Source organism: Chaetodon trifascialis, chromosome 10 (assembly GCF_039877785.1).
Source record: "Chaetodon trifascialis isolate fChaTrf1 chromosome 10, fChaTrf1.hap1, whole genome shotgun sequence".
Lineage (NCBI taxonomy): Eukaryota > Metazoa > Chordata > Actinopteri > Chaetodontiformes > Chaetodontidae > Chaetodon > Chaetodon trifascialis.
This window is the reverse complement of record NC_092065.1, coordinates 15,972,734-16,000,309: the sequence shown is the minus strand read 5'-3', so window position 1 is coordinate 16,000,309 and position 27,576 is coordinate 15,972,734. Positions and strand designations below refer to the sequence as shown.

Here is a 27,576-nt window from a genome sequence, read left to right as displayed (position 1 = left end):
AAGTAGCTGGCACTAATGCTCATTTTGCCTGAGACACTTTTTTCCATTTTTCAAAAATGGGAGTATCTACTTTTCAGCCTCTGAATAAGTGCAGTTGAAGGGGATTTTAGGGGATGTGCTGTAGGTGGCAGTATTCCCATTGATATGGCCACTATCACCCGTCTTTTGCTGTTGAGCGGTTTGGATTTGGGTGGTGGGGAATGATAATGACAGGATTATGACCACAGCTTTCTAGATTTGAGGTCACTGACCGTTTGGTTTCTCTGCAGGTGAATCCTGAATTCAAGGATAACACGGTGGAGCCTAAAGGAGAGGTGAGTCAGTCCAACAAGTGAATTTAGCTAAAAAATCAAATCACACCTCTCCTCACATTGGTTCTGCCCACAGATTTTTCACATTATTTTCTATACTAAGTTGTATTTGTAATTCAGGACATGCAAAGCAATGCAAATAGATGAGTCAGGTTGCACTTGACTCAAAGAGAGAATGAGTTGGTGAACGGGAGAGAAGATTATATGATTGTGTTAGTGGAGAGAGCAATTATCTCAGCAGTTATTCGTTGTCTGTCCAACTTCAGGCCCTTCTCTGTCTCCTCATCCTTTGGTTATGCAATAGCACCAGTTCTCTCTCACTCACAAAGTACATACACACAGACACACACACACACACACACACACACACACACACACACACACACGCACATGCACACACACACACACACACACACACACACACACACACACACACACACACACACGCACACACACAAACTCTGAATCTATATCTAGACATTTCTTTCAGCTCTTAGCTACCTCGCACATTTGTATTCTGGCAATGCACAGGAACACGCACACAAACTCTCTCAACCTCACACACTTTCTCATGCACATGCTGAATTTCAGACACACAGGGGGCTCCTTACATAACGTCTGGGTGTGGGGGTGCCCTGCGAGAGGGGATGGAGGGGAGGCAGACGTGCTGTCTGCTCTGCTCCACTCGCCTGTGCTAAGCTGGTGGGGTGAGTCACCAGTGGGGGGGGGGGAGGGAGGAGTGGGAGGATAGAGAAGCTGAGGCATGGAGGCAGCTCTGGGGAGCTTCCCATTGACATGCAGAGAACAGTGGGAGAAATTAACCCTCGCCATTATCTGCTGCATCTGCACAGCGTAGACTGTGCCAGCCTACGTACTGCAGTGTCTAACACACCACACAGAGAAGTCATGGCTCTCTGGCTACATTTCTGTGTAATTTGATACCTCGTTAGTGTAGGAAGCTGTGACAGAATAGTTTGGCTCACATCCATCTGTCCTCAATTATAGATGTTATCAACAATTTGGCTTGTTTATTAGTATTTCTGTGAGTATGTGTCGAGAGTCAAGTTGACAGAAATGTGTGCGCTCTGCTTGTTGGTGACATAAACTGACTTAATCGACTAATGGACAGAAAAATAGCCGATAAAGTTATTGTAGTACTTGTGTTTCAGTATCCTTTGTATCCCTCACATGTCCTGTCATAATGTAAAGTGATATATCAAGTATGTGCTGGTCACAGCCTTTTCCTCCTTTATGTTATTATCAGAAACTGAATCATTGGGGATTTTACTATTATATCCTATTTTCTATTGGTGTGTCTATTACCTTCTCAATTATTCTATAATTTTGTCTATAAAATGTCAAAAGATAACAGAAAAATACATATCGTCATTTCCTGTTGTGTCCCCCAATGTGACTATTGTGAATTTTGCATCTCAGATCCAAGCAACAGTTCAAAACCAAAGATGCTCGAGTCACTATCACATATGATAGTAAAAGAAAGAACAGCAGCATGTGAGAGGCTAGAACCAGTGAGTGTTTGGCATTTTTGCCTGAAAACCCGATTTCTCATTTACCAAAAAAGTTGCAGATTCATTTTCTGTCGATCGACTGATGAATAGCTAGTCAACAAAATAAACAATTTGACCCGCTCCATGTCAGATTCATTTCCTTGCAACAGCGTAAACGCGTCTTTCTCCTGTAGACTTGAACATGGAGTGACACATGTAGCGTTGTCCTGTATGTTTAAAGATTGCTGGGAAAATGCATGTCTGAGTATTGATAAATGACTTAACTGTCTGGGCCATGCTTTGAGACTTGTCTGTCTCCTCATGTATGTGTGGGTGCTGCAGAATGAGGCAGACATTGTCTTCTCCAAGAGGAAGCATCAAGCAGCAGAGAAGATTTCTTTCACCCTGGTTTCTGTTCCCCATGGGAATGACATCGCCTCTCTGTTTGAGCTGGACGCCACCACACTGCAGCGGGCCGACTGTCTCGTGCCCAGGTCAGTCGCTCACATGGGGACAACAGCAACACAACACGGGGGGCATTTTTCACTAGAGTTCACAGCACAGAGCACAGCCGTTCTTGTCTGCAAATGTGCCATTAGCGTGAGATAATGTCACTTATTTTGACTCCAAACCATCTGCTTTTGTGAATTTTCCTCAAGTAAGTGTTATGTTGTTGTTTGCAATTGAACAATTTGAAATACACTGACACTTGTTACTGGATAATATCACAGTGGAACTGAAATAGCAGTTAATGGAAGTGTCCCTTTCAATTCCCATAATATACATTTAATATACACGTTTTTTTCTAACAAGATTAAGAGTCAGCCACCCTGCAAGCTGCTCTGTGAGGCTGTACTGAAGCCCAGCGGTGCTTTGAGCAGCATTCTAATGTCAGCATGCTAACGTGTTCACGTGCAAACATGCTGATGTGTAGCACGTATAATGTTGACCATGTTCATATGAGTTTAGCATTTTAGCATGCTAGCATTCACACTGAAAACAGATAACAGCTAAGGTTGATGGGAATAGTGCACATTTTGCAGGTATCTGGTCATAAGTGAGAGTTTTGGACAAGTGAAAGTTTTAACCTGATGAAACAAGATGAAAAATCACTAAAGTTTCAACAGTTCATCCTGAGGGGGCTACGAGTGTCTGCACCAAATTTCATGGCAATTCTTCCTGTAGTTGTGAACATAGAAAACATGACAGTGCTCAGGGAAAAGTCAGGGAATCACCAAAGTCAGCAGGTTTTATCCTCAGGAGGTCATGAACGTCTTTATAAAATGTCGTCGCAAATCATCCACTTGTCATGAAAGACATTGCCGTCGCTTCAGCAGCTAACATGGTTAAAAAATTATAGTTTAAGTCTGAGGCTAACTGACTTACCAAACTAGTTCCAATCAACTGAAAGTCACAAGTCGTGTGAATGACTCATCCCATCCTTCCTCAGAAACTCCTACGTGAGACTTCGACACCTGTGCACCAACACCTGGGTGACGAGCACCAACGTCCCCATCGATGCAGAGGAGGAACGCCCGGTTATGCTCAAGGTCTACACAGACCCACTCACACACATAGACACACAAGGGACACCAACATGTTGCATTATTTGGGAATTTCTTTTGGCTGTCACAACAGATTGGCACCTGTGCCACTAAAGAGGACAAAGAGGCTTTTGCCATCGTGTCTGTTCCCCTGTCGGAGGTCAGAGACTTGGACTTCGCCAACGACGCCAGCAAGGTCCTGGAGTCCACTGTGAGGAAGCTGCAGTACGGCAACATCGCTCAGAATGAGAGGAGGTACCGACACATGACAGGTCACACGAGATACTATGCAGATTTTACTTTGACTTCAACTGACGGTCTTTTACCTTCGTGCATTTGTCAGGTTTGTGACCAAGCTCCTGGAGGACCTGGTTTTCTTTGTGTGTGTGGTACCAAACAACGGCCAGGAAGTTCTGTCTGTGGTCACCTCCACACCCAACCGAGAGAGGCAGAAACTCATGAGGGAACAGAACATCCTCGCCCAGGTCAGTGCGCGCGCACACACACACACACACACACACACACACACACACACACACACACACACACACACACACACACACACACACACACACACAGATACAGATATTGTCTGTATCTGTGTGCAAGACTTAAATTTGATCATATTTCCATGAGTTTGATATAATTACCACAAATTAAGAGGCGTGTTTATCAAGTATTCATGTTTGGTTGGTTCTTCATCATTGACTCCAGATTCCTGTCCTTTCAGATCTTTGGCATCCTGAAGGCTCCTTTCACAGATCAGGGTGATGGTCCGATGCTTAAGTTGGAGGATTTGGGAGACCAGCGCTATGCTCACTTCAAGTACATGCTGAGACTCTGCTACAGGGTGCTTCGCCACTCCCAACAGGACTATCGCAAGAACCAGGCACGTCTGGTCGTCTGCACAAGTCTAATATTGAGCATTCACTGAGTTGTCACCGGGCTCATTAGCATGCTCATTATCACGGGGATGGGGGTCATTTAAGGATAGAGAGGCGGCTCTTGACTATCAGTATAGATTCTGCCAGACTATCTGGAAAAATCTATGCTGGGACCACAGCTGCTGTAATGATGCCCTTAATCAAGAATACTTAGCAGTGCCAAAGCAGTCTTTTAAACAGAAATAATTCATGACAAGTTTAATAATGAACATGAGCTGATATGAGTTTTTAATTAAGAAAAGTCTGTTTTATTTAGAAAGAATAAAATTTACCCATTCTCAGCTCAGTGCATTCATGCACTTTGCTTCCTTGTCCAGGTATGACCAGTGGCTGATGCTACCTCACTTTTAAAGCCATCATTATCAGATACAACTGCATCACTCATTCTGACTTTGGACTCCACTTGCTTCCTCTTGTACTGCATTTTGCATATCGCAGATAAACAATTCCACTGCAGTTAAAACAAGAAGTAAACACTTCTAGCACCTAGCTAGAAGTTGGTTTTAATTTCCTGCTTTTATTCTTGTTCCCATCAGTCTGTTACCTAATACTTCATTAAAGCCTTTTTCACAGAAGGCATGTTGACATGTCACAGAGGGAAAACACACTGATGTAAATAATACAGTTAATGATCACACTGTTATGACTCACTGGGACATTTGAATAGACCCATAGGACCATCATAAATGTTGTTAGTATCACTTGTGCTTCTCTAATATACCAAATATACACGTTGATATACTAGACATAATTGATTATATCTAGTAAAATGTCACACATTTACTGCTTCCACCTTTGAAAGTTTGAAGATTTGCTCACGTTGCATTTCATTACAAATTCAGTATTTTAGGGGTTTTTTTTAGGCAAACTAAGCAATTGCACGACTTGGGGTTCAATAACTTTTAAATGCACTTATTATTTTTGTAATTTTATAAAATAAATGGTTAATTAGTTAACTGATTAATCAGGGAATTCATTGATAGAGCCCTGGGCCCCTGCCCAACAGTCATCATGTTGAGCTCAGTAGCTAACAGGATGGATGTGACAGGTGTCTCTCAGTTGTCACTGTGGGTAACCTCATTTAAATCAGGGTGTTGATTCAGAGTTATCTTGCTGAACAAATTGGGATTTTGGTAAAATGAACACACTAGATGCAGTAATTCAGCTCCTTTTTTATGCTTTTTCTCTTACTCAGACCTTTTGTCTCAGCTTTCCTCCACCACCACTTCCATCAGAAGTGTTTCTAACCATATGTTTCTTGTGCCACGTAGGAATATATAGCCAAGAAGTTTGCAATCATGCAGTCTCAGATTGGGTATGAGATCCTTGCTGAGGACACAATCACTGCCCTGCTGCACAACAACCGCAAGCTGCTGGAAAAACACATCACAGCCAGAGAGATCGAGACCTTCGTCAGCCTGCTGAGGCGCAACAGAGAGCCCAGGTCAGACATGTACACCTCCCAGAGATTACATGACCCAAGGCGACAATTTGATAATAGCAAATATAGAAAACATCTGACCGTGTGTGTGAGAATTAGTGAAAGTTTTTAACAGATGTTCTCCACCATGATGCCATATTTTGTGGTGTTCTATTGGCATGGATAGTAGGTTTATGATGAGCTGTAGTTGTTATTGTGTCCCAGTGCTTCATACATTACAGAAGTAATTAGAGTGATTGGATTAAGAATCAAAAAGATTTCCCACAAAGATTTCCTTCATGTGTTCCTATGCTGCGACATTGTGTGTGTAAAACATTTGTTAAATGTGGTTGTTCGTGTCTGGTCTACTCTTCCAGATTCCTGGATTATCTCTCTGATCTCTGTGTGTCCAACAAGACTGCCATCCCCGTCACACAAGAGCTTATCTGTAAATTTATGCTGAACCCCACCAACGCAGATATCCTCATCCAGACCAAGTGAGTCACACCCTGCGGTATCTATATTTAAAACATCTAAGTCGATGCTGTCATATTTCAGTCGTTCCTTTTTAAACATGTATAAACACGCTTGTACAGCACTCCTTTCGTCCACTGTGCCTCTTGTGAAACCGATACTTTTAGCAGCAGCAGACTTTAATGTGTGCAGTTTTCCTGGTAAATACTTTATGTCACACTCGCCCCTTCTTCCTCTCCACCCCGCAGACTAATCCCTAACATGGAGACCACCCTGGAGTCGTCTCTGATGCAGGAGGAGGTGGAGGAGGAGGAGGTTTGGCTTTACTGGATCGACAGCCACAAGGAGCCTCACGGCAAATCCATTCGCCACCTGGCCCAAGATGCTAAGGGAAACCACAAGATGGATGTAGACATCATCACCTATTACAGGTGACAGTAGCTTTCTTGGCCCATGTGCTTCACCTTCTTCCCCTGGTAACACAAAAATAGCTGAAACGAGCAAGCAGCAGAGTGTGTTTTCTCTTTTCTTCCAGACTACAAAACAAAAATCCCTTCATGTGTTTTTTTTCTTCCCCCATGTCTCTCACCGCTTCTGCAGGTACCAGCTCAACCTGTTTGCTAAAATGTGTCTGGACCGTCAGTACCTAGCCATCAACCAGATCTCCTGTCAGCTACCCGTGGATCTGATCCTGCGCTGCATGTTTGACGACTGCCTGCCCTACAACCTCAGAGCCTCTTTCTGCCGTCTCATGCTGCACATGCATGTGGACCGTGACCCACAGGAGTCTGTGGTGCCTGTACGCTATGCCCGCCTCTGGACCGAGATCCCCTCCAAGATCACCATCCATGAGTAGGTGTCCACATATCTGTGTGATGTGTGTGTTCTGTGCAGGGTGTGATTGCGATTGTGCTTTTCCGCAGGTTTGAGTACGAGTCCACTGACACCTCGAGGGAGGAAATGAAGAGGAAGTTTGCTCCCACCATGGAGTTTGTGGAAGAATACCTGAGAGATGTGGTCAGCCAGCCTTTTCCATTTGGGGATAAAGACAAGAATGAACTCACACTAGAGGTAAAATAAACTCAACATTTTTCAAATACACACTTAATTTCCTCAGTGGCTACTTCAGTGATTTATTTGTATTACGTGTCTCTTCCAGGTGGTGAATCTGGCTCGAAACCTGGTTTACTTTGGTTTCTATAGCTTTAGTGAGCTGCTGCGTCTCACGCGCACTCTGCTGGCCATCCTGGATATTGTCCAGCACCCACTCACCTTCATGAACAAGCTCAACAAGAGCCCCGAGGCTGGTCAGTGCTGCTACACAGTATAAGTGCATTATTTCATTGCATTGGGTCAAATAAAGGTTACGTTTTTATGTAGCGCTTTAAACAGTCGATAAAAAGTTTTAGCTAATGAGTAAAACTGTTCTTTCCTATTTAAGGGGCTAAGATAATGGAACAGGGAGGAGGTAGTTCTATAATTTGGGTAATACAATTAAAAGAAAAGCTAGTAAAAAAAAACATATGATTCAGCTTAAAATTTGGACCAAATGATTTGTCCTTTCAAGTGAAGGACAGATAAAAGCCCAGCATCAGGAGTCTTCAGGTGTCTAGATAGGAAATGTGGATGCAGCAGATGATAAATATATGCAGGAGCATAAAAGCAGAGGAGTTTAGAATTCAGCTGTTAAAGTAACACAGAGCTTGCAGAGGGAGAAAAGAATTGCAGTAATAGTTTTTAGATCTTGTTAGAAGACTTTTTAATGTTTTTAGAGCAGATAAAGAAGCCTGGGTGCCGGTGGAACCAAGTTACAGGAACAGGGACGTGTCGATACGATGTTAGAGATGACTTTCTGCACATCAGAGAGAGAAAGAACAGATCTTGCTCTTGGAAATGATTCAGAATAGATTGCAGCTGGATTGAAAACATCTTTAGGAAATTGTTATTTTTCCTGAGTGTCCAGGCCATGAGGCGAGTAAAAATATAAATAACTCAGGGGAAAAGAAGGAAGGAAACTGAAGTATATGCACAAACAAGTGATTTATGGACAAGTTAAAAAAGCTACAAACAGCAGCAGAAAACAAGCTTCATATAAACAGAAGAAGCTGATTTAGATATATAACAAACAAATGACCATTAATTTAATGCACTAAATCAAACTGTAAACACAAAAACACCATCCCTCCAGAAAGGGAAAAAGACTACTGAACTCTGCTCACGCCAGCATCACGCCAGCAGCACGCAGACTGAACAGACTGAACTGCAGACACACAGTCTGACGTCTCCTGAAAGGCCCGCTGGCCGAGTGGCATCTCTTCCATGTGTTGTATCCTCCAGTTTGAGATGGTTGAAAACAGCTTCCACCAATCACTCACTGCAGCTGCAAGGCAGGGGACGACATGGAGAGCCGCATGCACACTTACACAGGAGAGAAAAAGACACAACACGACACACACAGCAGCACTACAGCACGAAACAGAAATGTTTAACATCGCTGGGAAGAGTTTCTGGGCCACCCATTTCATGTCCTGTTTGACTTTCATGACACATAGTCCACCTTTCACTGGCCTGAGCTGAAATATGTGATCTGTATGATTAGATGCAAATGCTGGGCTTTGCATATGCCCGATGCAGCATGTATGAAGATGAATGTTTCCTCCAGGCAACAATGTCCTGCGTACGATCCACGGAGTCGGCGAAATGATGACCCAGATGGTGATGAGTCGAGGTGTGCCGCACAGCCTCCCCGACAGCCCTCCTTTCCTGCGCTACGGCAAAGGACACCTCCTGCCGGACAATGAGGATGTCATGGTGATGGACACCAAGCTGAAGATTATTGAGATCCTGCAAGTAAGCGCCAACTACTGAATGTACTTGTAGTGATTTGTGGTGCAGTTTGGCATTAATCAACTGTGTGCTTTGTGTTTCCCTGTTAGTTCATCCTGAGTGTGAGGTTGGATTATAGGATCACATACTTGTTGTCCATCTACAAGAGAGAGTTTGGGGACAAGAGCATAACTGACAGCTCTGTCTCGGTGGCGGATATTCCCCCAATGACACGTGAGACTCTATTCTCTCTTAATGTAAATACTACGTGTTCATTTTATGTTTCTGCTGCAGCCTGCCATACCGTACTGACCGTTTCATTTTGTCTCCAGCTTCTGAACCAGACATCGATGAGATTGCGACCAAAGCAGAGAGCATGTTTGCAGGGAGGTAGGTGAAGCTGCAATTAATTTCTCTGCCGCTGATGACGCTGGTGATGTGGTTCTGTGGTCTTTTGGAAAATTGTTGCAGCTGCTTAAAAACTCCCATCTCATCTTCATTGTGCATAGGTGTTCATGTGGATTGACTGCGTGCATATTTATATTTCAGCTCAGAGTTGAGCGCAGTGGAGCTGGATGATGAGGGTGGTCGGACCTTTTTGAGGGTTCTGATCCATCTCATCATGCAGGATTACCCCCCACTGGTGTCTGGCTCGCTGCAGCTCATCTTCAAACACTTCAGCCAGAGAGCCGAGGTGCTGCAGGCCTTCAAACAGGTAGCCAGAGAGCGTGGCGTTAAGCACTTCCTGAGTTAAGTGATTTTTGTCATGGTTGATGTAATCAGTTTGGATTAGGAGGGTTCTCTAAAGGACCAAGTAGCATCTGCTGTAAACTGTCTCACTAAGAGCTTCCTCAGCTGGAGTCTAGAGCGGCACAAGCTCCCATTTTAACGACTCGCTGACTTTCCAAAGTGGTGCAGTGAGACTTCTTGGCAGAGATCCGGTCTCGCACACATTTGTTCTTTTAATATCTTTATGTCTGGTTTCTTTCTCTTCCAGTAACGTGCGTCTGTGTGTGTTTTCCAGGTCCAGCTGCTGGTGTCAGAGCAGGATGTGGAGAACTATAAGCAGATCAAGGCAGACCTGGATCAGCTGCGCCTGACTGTTGAGAAGTCAGAGCTGTGGGTGGAGAAGAGTGGAGTGTACAGCGGTGAAGACCTGGGGGTCAGGCAGGGCAAGGAGCAGAACATCGAGGTACCATCGTTTAATGGTTTCCAGCAAAATTTCACTCTTCTGATTTAGGTGACGTTTATTTCTCTACAGGAAGTTACTGTATTTATCTTAAACATGCCATCAGTCATTCAGCTGTAAATGACTTCTGTGTTTGTTATTAGCGTTCATCAAAGCTGATGGAAAGCTGTTTTTTTTAGCTCAGTACATAGGAACAATGTAATAGTATCTGGCCGAACAGGAACCTGCTGTCAATCTTTGTTAGCCAGGTCTGTAACATGTGTATTGTTTTTACGTCAGTACTGTTACAATTATGCAATGATAAGGATCAGTGCAGACGTTTTCCACCACACTGTGACAAATGCCTGGTAATTAGAGGCTGGATATTGAGGTTATTGCCTTCCAAAGATAATCCTTTCGGTGGGAACATGTAAGAATCATGGCGCTTTAGTCAACTATGTCATAAACACAGAGCAATTAAAATATTTAACACACCATTAAATTTCTTAATGAAATCCAAATTGCTAATTAAGTGTATTACTTAAGTTTTTTTCTTCATGTATGTCTCTTATCAGGAGGTTGTCCTGAGCCCGGTACAGGATGGAGATATTAAACCTCAAATTGACAGCAACAAAGCAAACAACTATAACATCGTCAAAGAGGTGACCTCCATGTCTTTATTTCCAGGTTAAACTTGTCATGTTGTTCTGTAGTGTGTCTGTAATGGAGGTGTGTGTCTGATATTTAGATCCTGCTGCGACTCAGTAAGCTGTGTTATCCCAGCAAGAAGAGTCGCGTGCAGCAGCAGAGGCTGCTGAAGAACATGGGGGCCCACACTGTGGTGCTGGACCTGCTGCAGATCCCCTACGAGACAGTGAGCAACAACCAAAACAGCCAGTTTACTGACTCGTTGCACCTGATGTTTATGTGAAATCTCTGTCTTCCTGTCTTACATTCTCTCTGACGCTATTTGCGTTTATTTTTTTGCTTCTGCCTTTGCACAGAGTGACGAGAAGATGAATGAGATCATGACCCTGGCACACACGTTTCTGCAAAATTTCTGCAGAGGAAACGCTCAGAACCAAGCTCTGCTACACAAACACCTGAACCTCTTCCTCACTCCAGGGGTATATTGATATGACCGCGCTGTACTTTCCGCTTGTTGTCACGTCTTTCCTTCCTGGAACGTCCTCTTTCATATTTGAGCGTGCAGTAGCATGAACAGAATTAGCCTTTAATGAAAAACAGTGAGAGTGAGATATGTTGTCCTCATGTTCAAAAAGAACAGTTTTTCTTTTTTCAGTCAGACAAATGAGTCAGAAAATAATTTTTATGAAGATCTTCTTCTAAAAGACTGAATGGTGTTTCTCCCAGTTGTTGGAAGCCGAGACAATGCGTCACATCTTCATGAACAACTACCAGCTGTGCAATGAGATCAGCGACCGTGTGGTGCATCATTTCGTCCACTGCATCGAAACACACGGAAGACACGTACAGTACCTCAAGTTCCTGGAAACCATTGTGAAAGCTGATGGGAAGTATGTGAAGAAATGCCAGGACAAAGTCATGACAGAGGTGAGAACAGCTTTGTTCTGACATGATAGCTCTCCCAAAGCAACAACCTGAAAAGTGTCTGGTGTCAATCATTGCTGTTATTACAGCACAAACATTAACACTCTCTTTGTGAGGAATACTACTGAAGAGCTCCAATTTCTTATTTTAAGATAAGTACATAGTTTTTCAAAATTACGCCATCTTATAGAGTACACGGATACATAAGAGCCATTAAAGAATGTGCGCTAGTGTGTAGTTAAAGCAGCAGATTACTTCATTAAATTACATATTAATCAGGATAATTGCATTAAGGAAAATTCAGTGCTTTAAAAGCACTGCATTTAACCTCATGTTTCTTTCTTTGGGTGCAGCTGGTGAACGGAGGCGAGGACGTGCTGGTGTTCTACAATGACCGCTCCTCCTTCCCGGTGCTGCTGCAAATGATGGGCTCTGAACGCGAGCGGACGGATGAAGATGGAGCTCTGGCCTACCACAACACGCTGGTGGAGCTGCTAGCTGCCTGCACCGAGGGCAAGAACGTCTACACTGAGCTCAAATGCAACTCTCTGCTGCCACTGGATGACATTGTCAAAGTCGTCACTGATGTACACTGTATACCAGAGGTAAAGGATAGATCATTTTAATAGAAAATATCAATATAGTTTGAGTTTTATGGTATAGATAAATGTTTTGTCACAAATTTTCAGGGTTTTAATTTCTTATTTCTTGATCTCCCTCAGGTGAAAACTGCTTACGTGAACTTTGTGAATCACTGCTACGTGGACACAGAGGTGGAAATGAAGGAGATCTACACCTCCCACCACATCTGGAAGCTCTTTGACAACTTCCTGGTGGACATGTCCAGCGTAAGGCTCTGTCAGATTTAAAGGTCACATGTGTCCGCCTGATACTTTTCTAATGAGGCCGTGTTCTTCAAGATACATCGAGGCCTACTTATTCACTCAATCTATGCACTGCAGAGAAAATGATGGAGATCTGATGCGAGGATGGGATCGTTCAAAAGTTTCCCCCCATTTCATTTTTGCATTTAAGGTGTGCAACACTACCACAGACCGTAACCATGCCGACCCTGCCCTGGAGAAGTATGTGACAGAGACAGTGATGGCCATTGTCAAGGGTTTCTTCAGCTCACCTTTCTCTGTCAACCACTCCAACCTGCAGGTATTGTTTTTCACCTCTGACAAGCAGGTGAAATGTGCCCACAGAGGGAAGCTCACTCACGTCCAAATCCTTTGCCAACTTTTAGCTACTTTACAGTAAAAATATTTGACAGCCGTCTTCCTCCTTCGCTGCACCGTCACCGGGAACCTTCTTGTTTTATTGCAGACATTTGTACCTAAAGCAGCTGCTTGAGGTGTTTTACGCAGAAGGCTGTACTAATGTCTTCTATCAGAGACAATATTGAAGTGTTCCCATCAGGTTTATCTCTGTCTTTCTCTGCCCTAAAAAACAGTATTCCCTGCTCTCTCCCCTCTTCACAGACAAACCAGTCTGTCTTCATCAAGCTGCTCCAGTCTGCTTTCAGGATCTACAACTGCACCTGGATCAACTCACTTCAGAAGGCTAATATTGAGAGCTGTATCAAGACCCTGGCTGACGTTGGTGAGTGTTGCTACTCTGCTTTCCAGCCTTGATTTGAACAATGACAGAGATAGAGGCATTGGCATACATATAATAAAATATATTACTCAAATGTAAACTGATAATTATAATAAATAATTATTGTAAGAGAAAATATTGGTATTGGTATTGGTATTGGTTGTGCGATATGTTTTCATATTCATGCAGTACCACAGACCACTAACAAGCTCTATTGAATCATCTGGGGTGTTGGTGTTTGTGTTGTGTTGAGCAGAAAAGACCAACATTTAACCCTTCATGTTCTTCCCCAGCTAAGGCACGGGCTATAGCCATTCCGGTGGACCTGGACAGTCAGGTCAACACTTTGTCTCTGAAGGTCCATAGCACCATGGTGCAGCGAGCAGCCAAGGACTGGAGGATCTCTGCACGCACACGCCCACGCAAGGAGCCCCTGGGTGGCCCTGACTACAAGAACATCATTGAGAAGCTGCAGGTGCTCACTTTTCAACAAGACTCTGAGTCCACAGCCACGTTAGGCACTGAGACTGCATGTAGACTCAGCAGTGCTTTTGAGATTAATGCCAATGTTAGCCTGCTAACATGCTCGTAGTGACAGTGTGTTCAGCAGGTATTAGGTTTGCCATTTGTACAATCTTAGTTTAGCATGTTAGCATGCTAATCAGCACTAATTTTGAATTTTCAACAATTCATTAGTCAAATTTTACAGCAGTTCATCCCATAGTTCCTGACACATTTTACTTGACAAAATCAAAAATTATCGACGTCATGGTGGGACCATGAATGTCTGTGCAAAATGACATGGTGATTCATGAAATAGTAGTTGAGATATTTCAATCTGGACCAAAGTGATGAACCGACCGACAGGCATTGCCATCTGTAAGGCTGTGCAGCTAGCGTGACTGAAACCTGAAACCTTACACAAACAGCACAGTCCAAGCTGAGAACATGAAGGTTTCCTGTTTGGTCTTCAGTAGTGTGTGTCTGTCTGTGATGCACAGGGGGTCGTGTCTCTTCTGGAGGAGCAGTTCAGCCCGAAGGTTCAGGCAGAGTTTTCTGTGCTGGTGGATGTCCTTCACAGCCCTGAGCTGCTGTTTCCAGAGGCTGCTCGGTTACGCTGCGAGAGCGGAGCTTTCATGTCCAAGTAAGTGACTGTCCACAACATGTGTATGTAACCAAGAACACACTCCTCCCTTATGAAAGCCTGGAGACCACATTTCAAATTGTCAAGCTACAAGGAAGACCAGCAGCATAGCTGAAATAGTGGTTTGCAGCTGGATGAGTTAAAATTTTTGGAAGAAGTAACTGAAGTTCAGGATCGGCATATCAGACAATGACTGGTACTGTAATGCATTGCAATTAATTACTAACTACGTTATATATTTTTTCAGTAGTTCTGGAGGCTTTAGAATTGAGTTGAAAGTGAAGAAACCAATTTTCAAAAAACATTTGAAATTATAAATGAACAACATTACAAACACTAATTTATGCTTAAAATAAAAAAAGTTAATTGACTGTGTCTCCGGTCAAACTACTTAAACTAAAATATTAGATATAAAAAATCAGCTTGATACATCATCGAACCTCCAGGGGTGCTGTTACTCTGCTGCTGCTGTCTGACCTCCCCGGAGAGCACAAAGGGAAGTTTCACCTGTGGCGATCAATGAAGTATTGCTCTGTTTTTACTCGTGAGCCAGTGACTGCATTAGCAGGACACGACTATAAATGATGCAGCTCTCCTCTTGTCATCCCGTCAGACTGATTAAACACACCAAGAAGCTCATGGACAAAGAGGAGAAGCTGTGTATCAAGATCCTGCAGACACTCAGAGAGATGCTGGACAAGAAGGAGTGCTTTCAGGAGTCTGTGAGTACTTCACCCTACCCCTGTCACCCTGAAACACATTTCCAGTCAATTATACGTCACTTTTAGAGTCAAATTTTAGGATTCTACAAGAATCTCTCGTGCTCCCACTCTTACATAAAAAACACATTAATTAAAGGTAAAATTATCTCCAAGTTCACTGTGGATCTAGTCCCGTCTTCAGGTGTCAGCAGTGCTGTACTCCTATCAGCAGTGCAGTGTAGTCCTTGTTTTCTCCCAGGTCTGTCGGCCCAGAGCCCAGACTTCCCTTCATCAGTATGCTGTGGGCCTTTCTATGTTACATAAGGCAGGGAGGCACTTGAGGACACACTCACACTGAGAGGGAGAATAGAAGGGAGGAAGTAAGGGAAGGAGGAGGAGGAGGAGAAGGAGGGGGGCAAGCACTGAACAAACAAATCAATACTGCAGCGAGAGGGGGGTGCAGGAGCCCGTCTCCTGCTGCACCCCCTCTCAGCCAGAGGCCTTGGAAAGTGAATGACAAGAGTTGGTAGAGGAGACTGAGGGAGGTGGCTGGGTGTGCGTGCGTGTGTGTATGTGTTTGTGTCTCCTGAGGGGGTGGAGGGTGAAGGCCAAAGTACAAAAAAATCCGGACTGTAAACACCTTTGGAAGGTTTAGGAGAGTTTGTTCCAGCTGCGTGGCGAGAGGAGGTGACGCTGTGCAATTCACACAACATGAGCTGTTCCGGTCAAGACTTCAGTCAGTGTGCATCAGAGGACAACACCTCCAAAGAATCATCCATTGTTTTTCACAGCCTCGAACTCAGTTTACTGTATTAAAGATTGTGCTGGTGGAAAGCATGTGTTTCTGTCCTCGGACACAGTCATGTGTCCTTTGTCCTTCTAAAAGCTGCTGCTGTTGTACCTGAACATCACTTGTTAAGATGCGTGTATGTTTGTGCCTTTGTCCTCTCCTTCAGCGTAATTGCATTAGTAATACTGTCGAGACTACCTTTCTCAGTGTAGTACTTGCCAGCCAGTGTCACTTACAGCTGCTTGAGGAGTCAGAGTTTTGTTTTCCCTATTTGTGTTTGCGTCTTGTGTCAGTCAGCCAAGCTGTTTTTCGAAAGGCAAATTATTCAACAGTTGTGTGGAACAAGATCAGACGAATTCAAAGTGGAAAAGCAGTCACTTTTTTAAAAGCGGCTCGGCGCATTCGAGAAGCCAGACAGTGCGGTAACGATATGTGAAATGTCAGTTTGTGTAGGTGTGCGTGAGTGTGCTCAAGCATGTATTTGTGGCCTCTCTTTGTCATATCCCTGTAGCCCTGAGCGTGGAGCTGCAGCCTTGCTGAGAGAGAGAGAGAGAGAGAGAGAGAGAGAGAGTGAGAGAGGATTGATGGAAATAATGAGAGAGGGAGAGGCAGACAGACAAAAAACAGAAGGAGAGAGAGACAGAGTGACAGCATAGGCAGCAGAGGTTGGTGGCTCCCCTGGGGTGCAATGAGTGGGTGGAGGAGAGTGAGAGAAAGAGATGGAGGGAGAGTGATCGAGGAAGGGAGGGAGGGAGGCAGGCAGCCATGTGAGGAGCCATGTGAGTGGAAGGGAAAAAAAAGTGGGCAGCGGCTGCAGGGTGAGGGATTGGAGAGAAGCAGAGTCTGCTCAGTCTATGAGGAGACAGGGCAGGGGGTGCGCTTACGTAACAGCCTGCAGTGGCTGAGCCAGCGTCACGTGGACCATCACGTTCTCCCTCCCTCCCTCCTCCTTACTCTCACTCTTCTGTCCGCTCGCTGCCTCTCTCTTCCTCCTTTGCCCCCTCCATGCATTGTCTCAGTCTATCGCATTCTGTCTGCCTGCCCGAGTTATGTTCTCTCTATCTCTCCCCTCTCGCCCCACGCAGGCCCTGGTCTCTGTTTGCCTGGGTCATGCCAGGAGCGCTGGTCGGGCAGCAAAGGGAAGAGCTGCAGCAGTCTCGGCATAGAGACGTGTTGGCTCATAGTGCTGCACTTCACTTGTTTTGGCTGTCAGATAAGGGCAGCTTTATAAATGTTTGTGCTGCCACTTGCCCTCAAGATGTCTCGGGTGAGGGAGGCTTTTAGGAGGGAAAAAGACTTGAAAAAATGTTTTGTGCACACTGATATCTTAGATATTACGTGGGGGAAAATGTGCTTAAAATATGTCGTGCAAATTTGAAATGCTATCTCATCTCATGTCATTTGTCACCTGAAGGATAAGGCCGGTGTTATTATTGACTTTTCTGTCAAATCTCATGAAAAACCCAAGCTACTAATGCATCAGTGTGTCTCAGTACTTCTCCACCTTGTCTGTTGTAACTGAAAATGTACATCTTTAAACACAAACATATCGTTTCTTTAAAAAAAAAAAGAAGTAATTTCTTACATCTCCTGGGCATTGTGTTTTTGGTTTTTGTTTTTACAAAATTTATTCAATCAGGAAAGACTGATGCATTTGTTGAGGATTATTTTCATCTGTGGATTAATACACGTTTGATGCACTGCTGTGTTTTTAAAGCTCTGTGACTGTGTATGTTGACGGATTAAAGAAAATTGATTGTCACGTGCACTAAAATGCTACCAGGGCAGAGTATCATGGTGGCCTCTTGGCTAAGAAGAATATACTATGATTGTAAAGTGCCCAGTTTGATTGCATGTGACGCCCCCCTCTGTTTCCCCTCATTTCCTCTCACCTCTCCACTGTCCACCTTTAAAATATAGTCAAAAATACCTGAAACTTAAAAAATGCCACCATGGCTTTTCCACACAATTTACATGATCTGAACAACATTGACTCGATATGCATAGACTCAAACTACAGTAAACGTGTTCATCATAATAACAGAACATATCACCCAGTTGCTTACAGTTTTTGGATAATAAAAGTCTAAGGCACAACAGAATAGGACTTTGAGACACAGACTTTTCCTATTAGCAGGATTATTTCACTGTTGGTTTAATTCTCTTCATGGGATTATTTGACAATAAGGAAGATATAGAATATTACCAGCCCTGCCCTTTAACACAATAGTTCAAGTTTTTGTACTTGAAACTAAATATTCTCTGTGAACACATGCACGTGCATGTATGTAATGTGCTGTCATGTGTGTGTGCGCACGTAAGCGTGTCTTCTTGTTTACAGAGGATTGAAAAAGCCAGTTATGTAATATAAACTGCTCTCACACTCTCTTTCCTCCCTCACTTTCACACTCATCCCTGTCATTCACACACTGTCTGTCTGTCCGTCTCTGTCTTCCCGTCCCTCTCTCACTCTCTTTCTTTCTTGCTTGCCAAGTTTCACACCACCTGCCCAAGGCAAAGCAGATTTACAGATTACCACCCTCTCAATGCTAAGCGCATCACACGGGCGCATGTAGACGCAAAGCTCCGCTCAGACACACATGCGTGCACATGCGCGCACACACACACACACACACACACACACACACACACACACAGTCCAAGGCATACCGTGCCACGCTGGCTGTCCCTGTGGGAGCTCATCTTGCAGGGTTTTCCCGGTTTGTTGGTGTGCTCATGGGATTGGTGGAAGATGTTTTGGTCTGTCCACAGGGAGATGGTCAGGCGGGCAGAGAGCTCATGGGTACCTATAGTTTGACCTTTGGCTGGACTCTGACACAGCATGCTGAGTCAAGTCAGAAAGTTGGAGTTAGGAAATGTAGAAAATCTGAGTGCCCAAAGGTGTCATGCATCTTCATCCAATGACAAACAATATTAATAGCTTGTGTGGAAATGTATTTGTCATGTGAGTTTGTGCAGAGAGGGTCCTTCCCTCCTTGCCTTCTCTCGCCCTCACTTCCCTCAATCCATCCGTCAGGTGTCTGTTAGTGGAGTATTATGTTTTGGTTTCCATGGTGATGAGGGATTAGCACATGTTGTTTGTCTGTCTGGTCTGGCTGTGACTGGGCACAGGAAGTCTATGTACCCTGTGTGGAAATGCCTTCAGACCGGGAGCACGGTGCCTGCCGAACTTTTTTAGCTCCAAGCCACAGAGGAAAGAGATGGCCTGTAAAAACCACTGGTAAAAATTTGAAATGCCCTGACTTTGTGCATATCAGGGCAACTATGAATGAGATTAATTGTCATTGTGAATAGCGTTTCGACACAGTTCATAGCGTATTATTCGAATCTGATTGTATGTGAGTGAGGTCTCTTGTGCTCATGGAGGCACATGACAGGCGACAGGACGAATATGAATTGTACCTTGTGTTCTGACTGATTTTTTCTAGCTTTCAATTTTGTCATAGAATAACACACAACAGCCCAGAAATGAATAAGAATTTAGTGAATCTCTGCATTCATTTGTATTGACACAGCCAGTGTTGGTCATATCTAAGGATGTGGTTTGTTCTGCTGTTTTGCAAATATCCCTTTAGATGTCTACTTGTGACCTCTGTGCATGTTGTCATCAGCTGTGTACTTTTCCCCATGCCACATTATCCTCATTTGGTAATGTTCGTAAGTGATGCACCAGTAATTTAGATAGCAACTATCTAAAATAATAGTGATCCCACCTATATTAAAGCTGTAAAACAGTTTGTTTGACTCATGGACTGCAAATAGTAAATGGACTGTATTTATATTGTGCTTTTCTAGTCTACCAACCACCGCTTTACAACATATGCCACATTCACATTCACACACAAGCAATTTGGGGTTCAGTATCTTGCCCAAGGATGCTTCGACATGCAGACTGGAGGAGCGGGGTATCGAACTGCTGACCTTCTGACTAATGGATGAGCTGCTCTACCTCCTGAGTCACAGCCTGTTGACTATTTAATTGTGATTGACTGAATTGTTGTGGCATCAATCTCAAACACCAAAAAATCATGTAAAAGGAAAGGAAGGAAAAAATGTACCAGTGGTCAAGAGTAGACGCACACCTACACTGATGGAGAAAACAACTGCGCAATGTTCAGACTCAGAAATGACTCTTGAGATGATTCAATATCTCAGATGAACAAGACTAAGATTCTGTAGCCACAATTGCAGCTCCGTGAGGCTGTACTTAGAACTGAGTGCAGTGGTCAGCATACTAACATGGTAATGTTAAGCAGGTATTATGGTCACCATTTGCTAATTAGCACTGAACACAAGTACAGCTGTTTGACCTGATGATGGCGCTAGATGAGGAGATTAGGTACCAACATTATTAGAATTTCTCCTTTTGGGGAGGTGAATGTCTGTACCAAATTTTATGGCAATACATTTTATAGATGTTTAGATATTTCAGTCTGAACCAAAGAATGACCAACAGGCTAACATTAGCATCCATAAAGCATTGCCTTTGGCATGGTTAAAATCCAAGCCCTCAGCAACACTTAATTTACTGCATGGCGATTTTATTGTGAGGTATTTCTCCTATTTTATCCACGTTGTGCCCATGCACAGCTGCCAGTAGGGAAGACAAAACAGACAAACCTCGCTTGTACCTTGCCAGCTAACTTATCTTCAACATTACTGTCTTCCTAAGAACCATGTTGAGCTCTTAACAATGTTAGTGAATCACATGTAATACTTCCACAGTGAACCGGCCAGCTAACAGTTGGCCTTTTTCTGAACGCTTGTTTACGCCGCTGGTCTTGTACAGTATTTCCCTGAAAAAGTCTCACCAATTGCTCTCACATGTGGACGTAATTTCCTTCCCTGATGTGATTGGTAAAAAAACATTTTATGTGCTGTGCAATTGCAGCTTGAAAACATTTTAAATGATGGCACGTGATGCGTGTCTCCAAGCGTGAGTGTCTTTTTATCAGATGCATGGTAGACCATTGGCCCTGTGTACAAAGCTGCAGAGCCCCCTGTAGTGCCTGCATGTCAGGAAATGTTTCCTGTCCTACAGAAGAGAATTGGAATGAGGAAGAGCGGAAACATCGTGGAAATGGCTAATGTCTGCCTAAACCTTAATTGAACAGCATCACTTAAAAAAGCTGAGCACAGCCCATAATTAAAGTATATTAACAATAATTCAGTTTAGGATTAACAGTAGCTGGACAGAAGTGTAACTTTAGCTCATGTTTACTCACTGTGTGTGCAGGACCTTTGCCAGAGATGTAGAAGTTATGAGGTTATGAGCTAAAGCCACCACCGCCATCGCACATTCAATTCTACTTTCTGCAAATTTGATTTAATTCAAGGAAATTGTGTGTGGAGAGAGGTTAGAGGTTGTGTTCTGCAGACAAATGAATTATCTTTCTTTACATTGCACTCTTTACAGCCCCAAATCATGCTGTGAAAATGGAATGTAATGGAACTTCCTACAGTAATACACTGCCTGCCTGGCCGAAAAAAGTCGCCACCTGGAATTAACAGATGAAGTGATGCACCCATCATGCCTAGTGCCTACTGTACACTCCTGTGGGGGCAGTTCTATGATTTGGGGTTGCTGCAGTTGGTCAGGTCAGGTTCAGCAACGTTATGTGCCCAAAGAATGAGGTCAGCTGACTACCTGAATATACTGAATGACCAGCTTATTCCATCAGTGGATTTTTTCTTCCCTGATGGCACGGGCATATTCCAAGATGACAATGCCAGGATTCATTGGCTCACATTGTGAATGAATGGTTCAGGGAGCATGAGACATCATTTTAACACGTGGATTGGCCACCACAGAGTCCAGACCTTAACCCCATTGAGAATCTTTGGGATGTGCTGGAGAAGGCTTTGTGCAGTGGTCCGACTCTCCCATTATCAATACGAGATCTTGGTGAAAAATTAATGCATCACTGGATGGAAATAAGGGCGGCACAGTGGGGCAGCAGGTAGTGTGCGTGCCTCACAGCAAGAAGGTCGGCGGTTCGGTCCCCGGGTCGGGCGGGGCCTTTCTGTGTGAAGTTTGCATGTTCTTCCCGTGCATGCATGGGTTCTCTCCGGGTACTCCGGCTTCCTCCCACAGACCAAAAACATGCTCATTAAGTTAATTGGTGACTCTAAAATTGCCCTTAGGTGTGAGTGTGTGCGTAAATGGTTGTCTGTCTTGTATGTTTCCCTACGATCAACTGGCGACCGGTCAAGGGTGTACCCGGCCTCTCGCCCGCTGACAGCTGGGATAGGTTCCAGCCCCCCCGCAACCCCGAAAGGGATAGGCGGTATAGAAGATGAATGAATGAATGGGTGGAAATAAATCTTGTGACATTGCAGAAACTTATCAAAACAATGCCACGGCAAATGCTCGTTGTAATCAAAGCTAGAGGCAGACAGTGTAAATATGATCAGTAAATGTTTTTCCACATTATTTTATCAGTGGTTACATTTTTGGTTATCCTGTCATTGAGTCATTTTCTTCTGCTTTGTGTGTAACAAAATGAATGTTATTCACCAGCTATTTGTGTGCCAGAGGCCACCAAATTTGGGCTTTTAGAGGCAACATTTTTCTCTTGGGGAGGGGGGTAGGATCATGCCCCTGGACCCCTCTAGCTGGCTACTTTTTCCACATTGGCTGGCTTCTCCATATCCATGTGGAAAGTCCTGAATGTCTAAGTCCTCTTTATGCTGTCAAATTACAAGTGACAAGACCTCACTGTCCTTAGTGGCAGTGGCAGCCATGCCCATGTCTTCCCACATCTGCCTTAGCTCTCCCACTTCAAAACAGCCGGTTAATGTGACCGCATGTGTCTTGATTTCCTGATTTTGTCCTTTCATGAACTAACCCTCTTGGTGAGGACACAATGATATCAATATGTTTGCATTATGGAAGACTCCAAGCTTTCATTCCCCCCAGCCAGCTCCAAGATGTGAAGGGCTCACTGACACCTTACAGACTACCAACGTGTGTATTAGATAACATGCAACACATTATCATGTACAGGATCTGAAAGAGTTTTAGTGTCATGTGCTGATAACAATACAAGGTAGAGTTTCAGTTTGAAACTGAACAAAGAGTGCTGACTGCAGTTTCTGCTGGGACCGAAATGTTGCTCCCTGATGGTTGTTGGATGTTGCTCAGCCCTCACGTGGCCCTTGGGGAATCTGTTTTTGTACTGTGTCACACTGTACTTGATCAGCGTTCCCCGCTGTTTTCAAAAGACACACACAGACAAAGTCCTCTCAGGTTTCTGTTGCGGGAGAAAGTAACACAGAAAAGAAAACCATTAGCCTTCCCGATTTGAGCCTTGTTTGGGAAACATTCTCCTCCTCTATGGCCTGACTCTCCTCTATAATCGACCTTGTCTGGCCTGAGCAGCTCCAGCGTCCCCCGCCCGTTCCTGGCACCGTCTGTCTTGGTTCACAGGTGGTGCTGCTCTCCGCTGCCTGAGCGAGTTTTCAGACCACCTTAAAGAAGCACGGGGCAGGCTGGTGTCTTTGTCTTTTTCCCCATGCATCTCTCTGGAGTCAGAGAGATCTGCAGACAGCAGAGCTGCGAGGGGGCTGGAGGAGGGAGGGGGAGAAAAGGGGGGTGTAAGGATGCCGGAGGTGGGGATCGGCAGCTCATCCCCAGCTTGGACACCAGAGCCGCAGTGTGGCGTGCCGGTGCACATTTTAAAACACCACGACTGTCTGCTCCTCGCTAGGTTTTGTTTGTTCCTCTCTTCTCCCTCAACCCCCCTCCTCCTCTTACTTCTGTCAGTTCTTCTGCCTCTATTTCTATCTCTCTTTCTCGTGGCTCTTACATCACCTGACTGGAGTTTTTTCTCATCAATGCAGCAGCAAGCAGATGAGTCAGGCTGGGCTGACTCTCCTCTACCGCCATCCTGCCTCCCCTCTCCTCTACTCTCTCTGCAGACCTCGCCAGCAGACTGTATCGCCCAGAAGGGAGGTGAACAAGAGCAAAATCCTGTCACCCAATTTTCAACTCCCCCCGCCGGAGTGTCTCTTTTACTGGTGTTTGAGAGTAGTGCAAAACCAACATGTCCTCTGTCAGTAAAGGAGAAACGTTGAGTCAAACACGATTCAGCCTGCAATCAGTCAAAGAGCGTGTATTTGGATGCCTTATAGAGTGGAGTGCTGAGTTTGTAGTTACACTGAGAATGTGTCTGTGCATCGCTGTGTGGAAAAGAGAGAGGCTAGCTCAATGGATGCTCACCTTCAGTTCAAGAAGTGTGTGTGTCTGTGTGCATGAGTGTGTGAGTGTTTGTGAGACAGTCAGCCAGACAGTGCAGGCAGACAAGTGTCTCTGCTGACTGCAGATGAGATGGAGTGTTTACTGACACAGGGAGCATCAGCTGCACGTGCTCCTCCATATCTTCACTCCTCAGTGCACTTAGTTTGAGGCTTCTCAGCTGGACTGTACCTGAGCAGCGTCCGTGGCGAAGCACAGAGGTGTCTCATTTGTCTGATCTCTCGCTGTCAACGTATTGATCAATTTTTTTTTTCGAAGGGAGCAGTTTGGAGTGTTGTTGAAAATTTGCCATCCATAATGACCAGAATTCTTGATGAATAATTCAGTTTCAGTTTCAGACTTTCTCCTCTTCCACATTACAATTTTGCAAAGCTTGCAATGCACCAGAAATTTACTGTAAGCAGCAACTACTGTAAACACGCTTGCAAAGGCAGCTACACAAATGAGTCATAATATGCTGAATACCAATTAGCAGTGTGTTGGCTTTAATAGAGGTGTGACAGTCACAATAAGGGAACTTGCAAAGGGACAGAGAGGCCAGATAATTGTTGGTGTGTCAGTCACAAACACTGCAAAATTATGTAATGTAATAAAGGGAAGAGGTTAAAAACGTGTGACAGTGAATATTGAGACAGGAAAACTGTATTAACAGAGAGGAACAATGGACTGTCATGATTGATTAATCTGACTGTTAATTTCTTTATTTATAGATAAACCTTTCAGCATGTTTAGATTCCTTGTTTTGTCTGAGCAATAGTCCAAAAACTCAAAGATTGTTAATTTACAATGACACAATGAAGAGAGAAATAGCAAATAGTTTGTGAATCCAGAGCCAGGAAAAGTTGATAAACAAGTAAATGATTATACAATTTGCCACTTAATAATATTGTTGTTATGTAATGTTGATTTGGCAATTGCACACTCACATTAGTCTATTGACGAAAGTGATTAATTGACTAATTGCTTCAGCGCTAATTGAGCAATTTCAGATTGCTGTTGAAACAGTGGTCATGGAGCTAGATCGATGTCTCAGCACCACCACAGTATGAGCTTCGTCAAATCTGCCTTTGCTGCAAAGCTCTGGTATTTTCAGGTGTTTCTGTTTTTTTGTCCACCATCTGTATCCCAGTGGATCCCAGAATTGTCCTCCTAATATGTTCCCATGAAAACCACAGGTGGCTCACTGCAGTCCATTCACCCTTGAGCTCCACCTTTCTATCAATCTTTGTCCATATCCCTCCACTCTGCAGATCAATACTGATGGTGGTGATGTGTCATCTAAACAAGGCCATTTTGAGGTATAGGTTGCCATAGACACTGATGCTGACCCCCCCCCCCCCCAGTGTCTGTACATTCTTTATATGCCGTCCATCCATCCGTCACTCCCTCCTGTTGCACAATAAACATATAGGTGGTGACAAGCACAATGCAAGTCATCCACCTGTCAATCAGTCTCGCACTTCGATTACACAACCACCGCAGGGAGATTATCTCCATGAATCCTTTAATCTCGTTTCTGCTTGTCTGCATCAAATGTCACAAGTGACGTGCAGAGAGGTTGGATAGCAAGAAAATAAATGTAGTCTTTGGATAAATGTGTAGTGAGAAGCAAACCAGTGCCGTGTAATGCAGTGTTTCGTGCAAATACATAAAACATCTGCTGCCACCTTTTGTCACATTTTCACTACAGTGGTTTTGTGTGCATGACATATGAGTTATTTGTTATTTCCTGGTCTTTGTCCCCTCACAAGGTTTGAGTTGATGTCAGATATTCATGTTATGGTCTCATGTTCAAGAGACAAACATCAATGTAAAAGAGTTCAGGAAAGACTGTCACTAATTAAAACAAACCTAAGGCGAAACGAGGTTCACTTAACTTTTTTTCTGCTTTGGCTGTCATTTCTGAATCTTTCATAAATGCTCAGTTCTGATCTCGTTATTGAACAGCGCCATTATTGTCTCAGTAAGAGGCTCCAATTTCTTTGTTGATAAGAACATTGTCATCCGGGAAGCCACCGCTCTCATCAAGAGAGAAATGCATCATGGGATGACAGTGATCATTCCTATTAGGTGTAAAATGAAATCTGTTCTGCCCTCTTGTTTGAATGATTGGCTGGATTTCATTCCAGTGAATACACCACGCAACAGATGTTCTCTTGGATGGGACATTTGTTAACGTGCCTTTCATTTTGATGTTATTTTTATGGTTGTGGCTCACAGAACACGACTTTTTCAAAATGTGTTAAAATGTGAATTTCCTAGTCTGCGGCTGCTACTCTCAGACTGTGTTATGGATTTAACATCCTGATTTCTGTCTCTACAGGGAAACGAGTTGAGAAAGATTCTACTCACACGCTACTTTGGAAATCAAAAGCTTCTCTCCAAGTCAGAGCTTGGGAGTGGAAACAGCTCATCTGGCGGCTTTGTCAAGCCGTCATCCGGAGGTACTGAGAACCCCAAATAAACCCAGTAGACACTGCAATAACTACTCACTGCAGAGGAAACAACAGCAGCTAACATGACAGCGCTCAGCTTCTTAGGAGAAGTGCTGTTTGACAATTGCTGGCAGACTTTGAATCTAGCTAAAAAGATTCCTTAAGCAACACATAAACATATTTAAACATATGTACAACCCTGATTCCAAAAAAGTTGGGACGCTTTATAAAAAGTACATTTAAACAGATTCCAGTCATTTGGAAACGACCTGTGTTTACTAACAAAAGTTTTACAAAATGTTTCTGAGCCCGTGTAGTAATATCCTTCATATAATCATGTGTTCACAAAGTGGTGAACCTTGCTCCTGTCCCAACTTGTTTGAAATGTGTTGCTGGCATCAAATTCAGAATAAGCATATATTTTCAAAAATCAATGACGTTGATGAGGTGAAACATTCAATATATTGTCTTTCTACTGTTTTTGAACATATGTCAAAAAGATTTAGAAAATTCTGCTTTAGGTTTTACACAGCATCCCAAACAGTTGTGAAATCAATGATCAGCAGTCAGAAGTCAGGTTAAATGTTAATATTCATTCTCTGCAGGAGGTTCTCCTATGCTGGACTCTGACAAGCCAGGCAACAGTATAGTGGAGATCCAGTGTCTCTTAGACAACGTTGGGGCATCAGAGCTGGTGATTGACCTCATTGTCAACACCAAGAACGACCGGGTGTTTGAGGAGAGCATCCTGCTGGGCATTGCCCTTCTCCAGGGTGGAAACACACAGATACAGGTGGGCAAAACAGACTCTCAAATCCATTATTTCTGTGCCCATTGATCAGCTGAATCTCTCACACAC

General features: G+C 43.9%; 1 protein-coding gene across 1 annotated transcript in view; it reads left to right on the top strand.

Annotated features, from left to right (window-relative positions):
• Nucleotides 1-27,576, top strand: part of itpr2 (inositol 1,4,5-trisphosphate receptor, type 2) — a 61,694-nt gene that overhangs the window by 10,276 nt on the left and 23,842 nt on the right. The window contains exons 10-39 of the mRNA XM_070971703.1: nt 270-314; nt 2,162-2,313; nt 3,270-3,369; nt 3,458-3,618; nt 3,707-3,848; nt 4,094-4,252; nt 5,579-5,751; nt 6,105-6,224; nt 6,450-6,632; nt 6,802-7,053; nt 7,125-7,272; nt 7,361-7,508; nt 8,864-9,051; nt 9,138-9,261; nt 9,360-9,417; nt 9,577-9,742; nt 10,052-10,219; nt 10,771-10,857; nt 10,944-11,069; nt 11,200-11,322; nt 11,570-11,770; nt 12,121-12,372; nt 12,490-12,615; nt 12,803-12,931; nt 13,252-13,372; nt 13,663-13,844; nt 14,371-14,513; nt 15,127-15,235; nt 26,606-26,726; nt 27,323-27,510. Coding sequence (XP_070827804.1) covers nt 270-314; nt 2,162-2,313; nt 3,270-3,369; nt 3,458-3,618; nt 3,707-3,848; nt 4,094-4,252; nt 5,579-5,751; nt 6,105-6,224; nt 6,450-6,632; nt 6,802-7,053; nt 7,125-7,272; nt 7,361-7,508; nt 8,864-9,051; nt 9,138-9,261; nt 9,360-9,417; nt 9,577-9,742; nt 10,052-10,219; nt 10,771-10,857; nt 10,944-11,069; nt 11,200-11,322; nt 11,570-11,770; nt 12,121-12,372; nt 12,490-12,615; nt 12,803-12,931; nt 13,252-13,372; nt 13,663-13,844; nt 14,371-14,513; nt 15,127-15,235; nt 26,606-26,726; nt 27,323-27,510 — 4,395 coding nt within the window. The remainder of the gene's footprint in view (nt 1-269; nt 315-2,161; nt 2,314-3,269; nt 3,370-3,457; nt 3,619-3,706; nt 3,849-4,093; nt 4,253-5,578; nt 5,752-6,104; nt 6,225-6,449; nt 6,633-6,801; nt 7,054-7,124; nt 7,273-7,360; nt 7,509-8,863; nt 9,052-9,137; nt 9,262-9,359; nt 9,418-9,576; nt 9,743-10,051; nt 10,220-10,770; nt 10,858-10,943; nt 11,070-11,199; nt 11,323-11,569; nt 11,771-12,120; nt 12,373-12,489; nt 12,616-12,802; nt 12,932-13,251; nt 13,373-13,662; nt 13,845-14,370; nt 14,514-15,126; nt 15,236-26,605; nt 26,727-27,322; nt 27,511-27,576) is intronic.